This window comes from Limulus polyphemus, unplaced genomic scaffold, assembly GCF_000517525.1.
Source record: "Limulus polyphemus unplaced genomic scaffold, Limulus_polyphemus-2.1.2 Scaffold2981, whole genome shotgun sequence".
NCBI classification, from domain to species: domain Eukaryota; kingdom Metazoa; phylum Arthropoda; class Merostomata; order Xiphosura; family Limulidae; genus Limulus; species Limulus polyphemus.
In genome coordinates this window covers 80,001-88,460 of record NW_013668591.1, presented here as the reverse complement: position 1 = coordinate 88,460, position 8,460 = coordinate 80,001, and the positions used below count along the sequence as shown (strand labels likewise).

At 33.1% G+C, this 8,460-nt stretch overlaps 1 protein-coding gene across 2 annotated transcripts in view; it reads right to left on the bottom strand.

The window, feature by feature from the left end:
- Window positions 1–8,460, bottom strand: part of LOC106468365 (sodium/potassium/calcium exchanger 2-like) — a 28,192-nt gene that overhangs the window by 5,736 nt on the left and 13,996 nt on the right. Inside the window, exons 4-8 of one of the 2 annotated variants that reach the window (XM_022396710.1) lie at window positions 6,529–6,854; window positions 5,315–5,497; window positions 2,316–2,468; window positions 769–888; window positions 277–413 (exon numbers count right to left, since the gene is read on the bottom strand). In XM_022396710.1, the coding sequence (XP_022252418.1) occupies window positions 277–413; window positions 769–888; window positions 2,316–2,468; window positions 5,315–5,497; window positions 6,529–6,854 (919 nt within the window). The remainder of the gene's footprint in view (window positions 1–276; window positions 414–768; window positions 889–2,315; window positions 2,469–5,314; window positions 5,498–6,528; window positions 6,855–8,460) is intronic. The other variant, XM_022396712.1, reaches the window with a different exon arrangement.

Here is an 8,460-nt window from a genome sequence, read left to right as displayed (position 1 = left end):
TTTATATATATATATATAAAACTGATACAAAGTCAGAAGAATTTTATAGTAAAATAAACATTAGTATTTAATTATTTGTTATTCATTATATATAATGTTCTGAATAATTAAGATTATGAAACAACTTTTGTGTTTTTCGATATATATATATATATACTGATTAATTAGCTATACTAACTAACAGTTTCCTAAACATTCTGGCCGTCATCTTGGATTTTGAATACATTGACAGCGAAATTATATTTTCACTTACAATTTTCCATGAAGAGAACTCACCCAATAGCTACATCAAATATGTTGCTTCCAACTGAACTGGAGACCGCCATGTCTCCAAATCCTTTACGCGCTACCAGTACGCTTGTAATTAAGTCAGGAATACTTGTTCCTGCAGCCAGGAAAGTCAAGCCCATAACCTGGAAAACAAACAGAAAACCAGTATTTCCTGAGAGTTAAGTTAATATATCTTCACGGTAGCTCAAAGAAAGGTATATAAAGTCCTCTTCTTAAGATTGAATATTTAGAGATTTTATTATACAGTGACAACTGAAGTGGAAATAGGGGGCTTGGGTAATTTTCCCCACCGTTGCGTGTAGAAGTGAATACAACAATTTTGAATTCTTGTTCTCATCTATTTCGAAGTGATTTTTTTTGTCCTCATAAATACGCACGGTTTTATACTGAATGGTTTAAGATTTTTCATAGATCATATATTACATTAGTATATAGGCATCACACGAATAGTGACATAAAATCCATGGCGCTTCTTACCTCGTTCGGTATTCCAGCTGTTTCACCAGTGAGAGAAGCCCACCAAACCATCAGGTACGAGAAAAAGGCTATCCATAAGATACTACCAATAAAAGAGCCTGCGAACCACCGTCGTTTTTCCTAAAAAATTAAAGAAAATATACTTCAAAATTCCACTTCTATTATTGAAAGTAAGAAAGATTTACAGCAGAACACCGTTATTACGTGATAGTTCGGGTAAAAAAAATGCGATCGTGTTATATCGCGAACTTCGCCTCCACCCCTTTCTCTAAAGCGTGTATTTTTTTTTTTCGGTTAGCAAAGACGACAAAAACGTATATATAAAAAGTTTTATATTTTTGTTTTACTATAGTTAAGCGCAAAGCTGTACAATTGGCTATCCGTGCTGTGCCCACCACGGGTATAGAAACCAGGTTTCTAGCGTTATAAGTCCGCAGACTTACCACTGTGCCACTCGGGGGCGGGGGAGGATTTTGAAACCAAGAAGAGCAGTAGTTGCGCAAAATTGTCGACTTAAAAATGGAAGCCAAGTTGTAATCGCGTTATAACGAAATAGCGGGGGTTACAATGTGATATATAGGATAGCGTAAAGTATGTAAAGGATACATGGTTAGTTATATCATAATTCCTGATCTTTTCATTTGAACATAACTTAATCCTTTTCAGTGGTTAAATTGGGATTTTGAAAGAGGTAGAACTCCCTTTTGTGACCCATTTTTGTAATCTAATCAGAAGATCAAGAACGCTAATGGCTTGGTTCCTGAAGAAGAGGAATACCGCCCCACCCCAGTTTAACCCCTGATCCTTGTCTCAGGCAAGTAAAAACACGAGGACAACTTGGAATCATATTCCTTAAGTTCCAGCTATTTGATAGAGGTTTAAAGTCAGTGATTATTTCTTCCTGTGTTGAGTTGTTGTTTTATGTAAAAGGCAGAAACACGATAATTTATTTTAAGACTGCCTCTTTTACATTGTGAGTTTATATTTGACTTAGTCAACTACATTACTTCTCCACAACTCCATCCCAAATAGGAACCCCAAAAACGTTTAAATTGTTATCTTCCGAAACTCAAATCCATTCTCACCTGTTAAAAAGAGGTCCCGTACCATTTTTCTAGAGATCAGCACTGTTTACTGTCTTTATTGCAAGATGATCGAAATATATCAGAAAAATTGCTTAACAGAACGCAGCGATATTTATATAAAAAAAAAATCTGGAATAAATGTGTTTATTAATTTCTAGAAATATTAGTAATCTTAAAATTCATTGATTATGCTCCAGTTTGAAATTTTATCGAAAAAAAGAAAATAATTTTTATCTTCTTTTTACTTATTATGTTAAGCTTAGATACTGATAGTAAAAACTAAAGAATATGGTAATGATAAAGTCCGATTTCAGAAAATTGTTACCAAGTAATAATAGGTTGTGGAAGAACCATGTGGCCCCTTTGCTAGACTAAATTAAGCTCTTAACGCTATAAACTGATCCAGTTATTTAAAAGAGGATATCTACATACATTTAGACACAATTATATCAATTTATATACCTCTTTTCGGACATCAGGTAACGTTAGCCATAACGGAATAATGATTGGCGCAAGGAGAACATAGTTTAATCTCTTCTGCCAGGTATCGGGCCAGGACATATCAAGCGGAATATCAGTGTGTTCTTCTTGTTTCGGGATGGTCATTTGTGAATCCTTGAAAAAAAAACAATTGATAAAATACAGTTAGAGTATAAATTACAGTCCAATGAAACTATATTGCAGGGTTCATAGTTGGACCCTTAAGTTAAGTTCCTAGTTTTAAAAAGGTTCTTATGTTTTTTAAGGTTCCTATTTTTTTAAATGGTTTCTAAACGTTCCTTTTTTTTAAGGTTTAACTCTTTAAGTATTGGTGTCTTAAGCACATTTTCTGTTGGGACATCACGTGTGATGGCACACTGCCATCGAGTTTTAATCGGCTCTTCTGGGAATTAATGATGAGCAATAAATTATATATATACTTAATTAAAACTATTTATAACTGGTACTTAAAACAAATACAAAACAATCTGTTATAATAATGTGAGTTAAATAGCTGGCATGAAGAAAATAAAACCATTGTATTGTTCCCATTGTTATTGCTGGCAGTAGAGTTCCATCGTGAATTACATTGTATGGTATCCAATAAAACACGGAATATGATTACATTAACAACAAAACCTTAAATATATATTTGTGTAGTAGTTACGCTTTTCAATGCATTGTGTCACTTGATTATGATGTAATGAATAAATTCGCAAAGAAGGAAAGACATTTACCTAAAAGTTTCTAACGATTTTGTTACATTTTCTAAACTAAAGTGTGTTAGCCTAAAAAAAGTATCAGAAACTGTATGGGGGTTTTTAAGTCCTTTTTAATTCACCGTATTGGTGAAAAAGAAATTTGTGTTATATATGAGACATTTTACTATTTTATAATCTAAATAATTAGGGTCATATGCTATTTCTCACGATTACTTATCTCATTGTAAAGATTCTTGAAAGGTAATTACAACTATTCAGAGTTCGTAGGTTTACACTCACTCAATAATGAGGCATAGAGATCAGACACAACTGTGTTGTATTATTAGGCACGTGCAAGCCATGCACTTGCATCGGACCTCGTTCTTGAACAATGACTTTTTGTATTCAAATTGAATTTTTCATGTTTGGCCTTTAGCTTTTTTATTATATGCTCTTGTTTGTAGTTACTATTGGCATTTTATAAAGAATTACGTTTAATACTGCACTAGCGAAACTCAAGACAGTAGTAACGTTTGAGCATTGATAAACAACTGATGCACGATCAATTGTAACATCCGTTTTTAGTGGACTTTTACATGCTCCGACTTAAAGTTTGCTTTCCGATCCTGTAGTAGCCGTGACAAAAAATAATAAAAAACACGTTTAAAATATTCATCCAGTCTATAACTTTTCACAAAGCAAAAGTACACGTCAAACTGTACCAATAAAGGTTTTTTCACTGACGTCATAATCGTTTTAGTAACTATGATACGGCGCCATCTTCAATGACAAGCGATCGTCCAATATGGTGGACACAAAACAAACGTCTAAGGACATCAGCAAACAATCGTTTTGTAACACTTTAGATGGTGAATCAAAGACAAGATACTTGAAACACTTGTCGTCAATTGATAAAACTGGCCCCAACAGCATTCATAAAACCATTATATAGTTATTACCAGATATAAGAACCGTAGACATTGTGACATATTTCAAACAAACAGCAAACCCCTACGCGCTAAAAATAAAGATCTGAGAGCCAACAAGGGTAAAGAGGGCTACAGTCATTTTGTTGTTTATTGGGTTCAAGTACAATATTAGTGAGCATATTGTAGTGAATTCAAAGGTAATAATATGTGTTAATTCATGTTCATTAAAAAAAAAAGGTTGGGTAGATAAAGAAATATACAACTTATTGTCGCTATGTATGATGATAATGGTATCCAATTATGTTTTATGTTGTGAAACCATAACTTTAAACATATAAATATTTATAGGCTTAAAACTTGTGATAAAAAAATCTGAAGTGTTTCTTTCCACATCTCTGATTTCGAACCTGCAACGGATAAATTAAGTGGAATATGGAAAAATATTAGTTTCTAATACTTCGTCAGCTTTCGGCATTTAAACCTTGACTTTTAAAGATGTAATTATTGTTTCAATGCAAAATTATTGTACCAGATTTATATTATAGCTGAAAAAGAACTTACATTTGTTTACTTTTGAACCGATTTTTTAAAACTTACCAGCTATGAAATGTAGGCGTAATTACTCTCATATAATATTAGTAATATTAGCCCTGGCGATGTGTTGACATTTGTTTTGTCGATCTTTTGATAACTATCTGGTTTTCTCTCTTTGAGTCTTGATCACTTTAGGAAAGCAGAAAAATGACTTTTCTTTATCCCTGTCACCTGTGTTCGAACAGTTTGCTACTACACAAATGGCAGGCATTGCGTAATTACTGCTTTATCAACACAATCCTTTTAATATTAATTTCGATCGATGTGTGGCTGGGAAATATTGCTTGTCAAACAAGATGGCGGACAGAAAATTTGTGAGTCAAGTGTCAACCCTCTATAGGATTTCAGCTGTTCTAATTCAGGAAAAACCACTCGGAAGATATGTAATCAGTATCGATTTATCAAAATTTTCCCCTGATTTTTGTGTTACGGTTTTTAAAGAAACTTTACACAGTATAGGTATTTTATTTTGATGTCTTTTTTTTCGTTCTCTTTTTTTTAATTTAAAGTTTACTTTAGCAGATTCACACAGGGGGCGGAAGTTTGACAGGTTAATCATGGCCTCAAAATCGCGTATTGATTTCTCTGTTTACAGCCCCGCGTACTTAAAAAAGTTAAAATCTTCACATCTAACAAAGAGTGCCCGTGAGATAAAATATCACAATAATTTATAAGCTGGTATAATCCAAAAATTGTTCAGGTAGTTCATTATTTTAATTTTGAAAATACATTTATTAAACACTAAGACTAAATTAACCGTAGGAGCAGCAGAAGGTTCGACGGACGGTGAATGTCCAGGATCGGCTGTATCGACGTTTTCAGCCATTTCTTTCTGATGATAGTTTTTGTCTTCTGCGTTTTTGCTTGTGGAATTTGTTTGCCCCGGGTCATTGACGGAATTATCTGTTATTGGCGTGAGAGAGTTCACTTTGGTGTCCTTCTGGAACATAGGATAAGCTTATAATCAGAATTCTAGGTAGAGTATTATTTTTTTTATATATATATATGCCTTTATTATAAGTATATATTTGCCTTACAAAGGTTTATACTTGTATATTGTTAAAATTTGGATATTGGAGCGTATAACAAAGCACTGAGCTAGTAAATAATGTTGTGATTTAAATTATTATCTGTATTATTGTCTTGTAATATCAACATATTTATAATCACATTTTTTGTTGTTGTACTCTTGAAGTTTATGGTAGAAACAAAGCACTGTGTATTACAATGTTTCTAATATTAGGCCTCAAGGTACCGTACAATTAGTATTAGTAATTACTGTGCTGTGAACATTAGGCTTAAAATACCGTACCATTGAATAGCAATGCTGCGTATTATCTATTCAGACAAGTATTTTGCCAGTTGAATACGAAATGTAAGAAGCATATAATTCAGATATTTTGAAACGGAACAAGGTAATTTATAAACTTAACATTATAGATCAGAAAATTGTGGACATATTTTAATATCTGTTCCATTAAGATACCTCTTAAAAATTGTATTTGTGACTATTTTGTATTTTGATTGGATCTTATTTCAAGTTTGTTCTTTCATGGTATCGTTTAACTGGACCATTTATTATATTATTAATTTTATGGAGAATAAAGAACGCTTCTCTTAATGTGGAAATATAAGCGAAATTCACACTGAGTTAAGCATAAACACAGGATATTAATTAATAACTTAGTTGATTCATAGAGGATAATACCTGTAGCTAGTGTCACCTTGGTTAGTGGTTACAGGTGAAAAGAAATAGGTAAAGTGTTTCAGAAGACGTATAAGTTCGTAGTTTGGATGGCTTTAATCGTTAGTTTTATTTTTGTTTATTTATTTATGAAGAGTATTCAGTCAAACACCTTCTATAAACATTACGCAATATTTTTTAAAATAATATATTTCCAGTTACTTATTATTTTAAATTAAGTTTTTGTTAGACTAATACGTCGTTGTATGAAAATTACAAAATCTTACCTTCTTATTAATCTGGACGGCTTTTATCTGAGATTCTTCATTTTCTGTATTTCCGTCAGAAGGCGCTGTTTTTATATCCAGAGTGGTTACGTTATTATGAACATGTGCAGAAGCAACTGCGTTAGAAATTGATTTGACTTCTTTGCACACGCATTTAGCAGAAGTTTCACAGTTTGAACAAACGGAGCAGTATTTGCCAGTTGGTGGTGCTATGTGAGCGACAACAGCTCCATTCTGGAGTTCGCTGGAGTTTGATTTCGTGGCGTCGAGAAGAACTCGTAAAGAAGCGATTGCGTGAAGCTGGGAAGCATTTTCGTCTAACCTGCCTTCAAGAAAGAACAAAATATATAATTATTCGGAAGAACATTCATTTTGTTTTAGTCGAAATGAAAAGCGTGATTTTTAAACGAAAAATCGCTATTTCGTATGATAAAAATTTCGAATAGACAGAAGCAACGCCAGCCTCTTTCCGATGAAGGGGCTAAGGTGGGCTAGACAAAAATTGAGAGCGTTGCACTCTACATCTTGTGGGCATACGTATTGTTCGTTTGATGCGAGGGGTACAGGGGAGACTAAAGCAAAGTTTGGGATAGCTTCAGTCCAACATGTTCCCACTTACCGCTACGCCTGCGAATAGGTATTTTTTTTTACGATACACTGATTTGAGCCAGCAGGTACTGTCTACAAACATAAAAATAGTTTCAAGTTGAATCTCGAAATCATTTAACGAAATATTTGTTTATGGACAATACTAGTGCCGAAACGAAGAAATATATATATGTTAAAGAACGTGAATGGCAGATGACTTAGTGATTGGTGTTATAAAGAAACGCAAGAAATTCAATATTTAGCATTTAATGATACACACACACAGATTTTTTACAGTACTTTCAAAGTAATATTAAGACGTCGGTCACTTTTTGAAGTAAACTTCTTCAACATTTTTCTGGGTTGTTACAGGAGATCAAGTCTGTGAAATCTCGGGAAAGGGGGAGGGGGAGGAGGAGCTAAAGCCAGAAAGCCGAAACTTTCTAATATATTTAGATTATTCTAATATTTCAAACAGTTTTTAAAAGAACATGTTCAGTTTATATTTGCCAAACGAACTTGGATTTTTTCCCCTAAACTTGAGTTAGCTTCTTGACAGTATAGGTTTAAAACTAAACTCTTCTATAAGTAAGCTTACATGTGCATATACTACACATATCCGATGTTTAGCAACTTTAAAATATTGGAAAAGATAAAATATAACATGAGACAATTATATCAAGAACTTTTTAATGAAGGTTTCTCACTCTTTTTCTCTCTCACTATTTTCAAATTCATTTTTAAGATGAATCGTATTTTTGTTTCTTGCATGATATTAACTTATTGTAAGATCTAATTTCAGTGAATTTTCGAAAGATTGCAAGTTAATCCCATTATATTGCAGATAGTAGCATCAGTATAATTAGAGATTTAGATATAATGTAGAAATTTATAACTAATTAAATTAAACGTCTGAATAGTGATTTTATTCTGCAAAAGCTTACACTTACTGGCCAGTTTCGTCGGATAATTGAAATCTGGTTCATTGTTTCACGAATATCTTAATATCAAAATCAATTAATTTGAAAATTCTATATGAACCCTGATGATCAATATCAAAATGTAGCGGTAAAGCTACAAACCGGGTTTCAGTACTCGTGGTGGAACAGCTCAAATAGCCTATTGTGTAGCTTTGCGCTCAAAAACAACAAACAAACGAAATATAACCGATTTCGTAAATCGTTTCAGTAAACTTTTCTAAAGTTGTAGATAGGGGTCGGACCTTGATTGTTTTTGTTTTTAATTATGCACAAAGCTACACAAGGACTATCTGTGCTCTGCCCACCACGGGTATCGAAACCCGGATTCTAGCATTGTAAGTTCGCAGACATGCCGCTGTGCCAC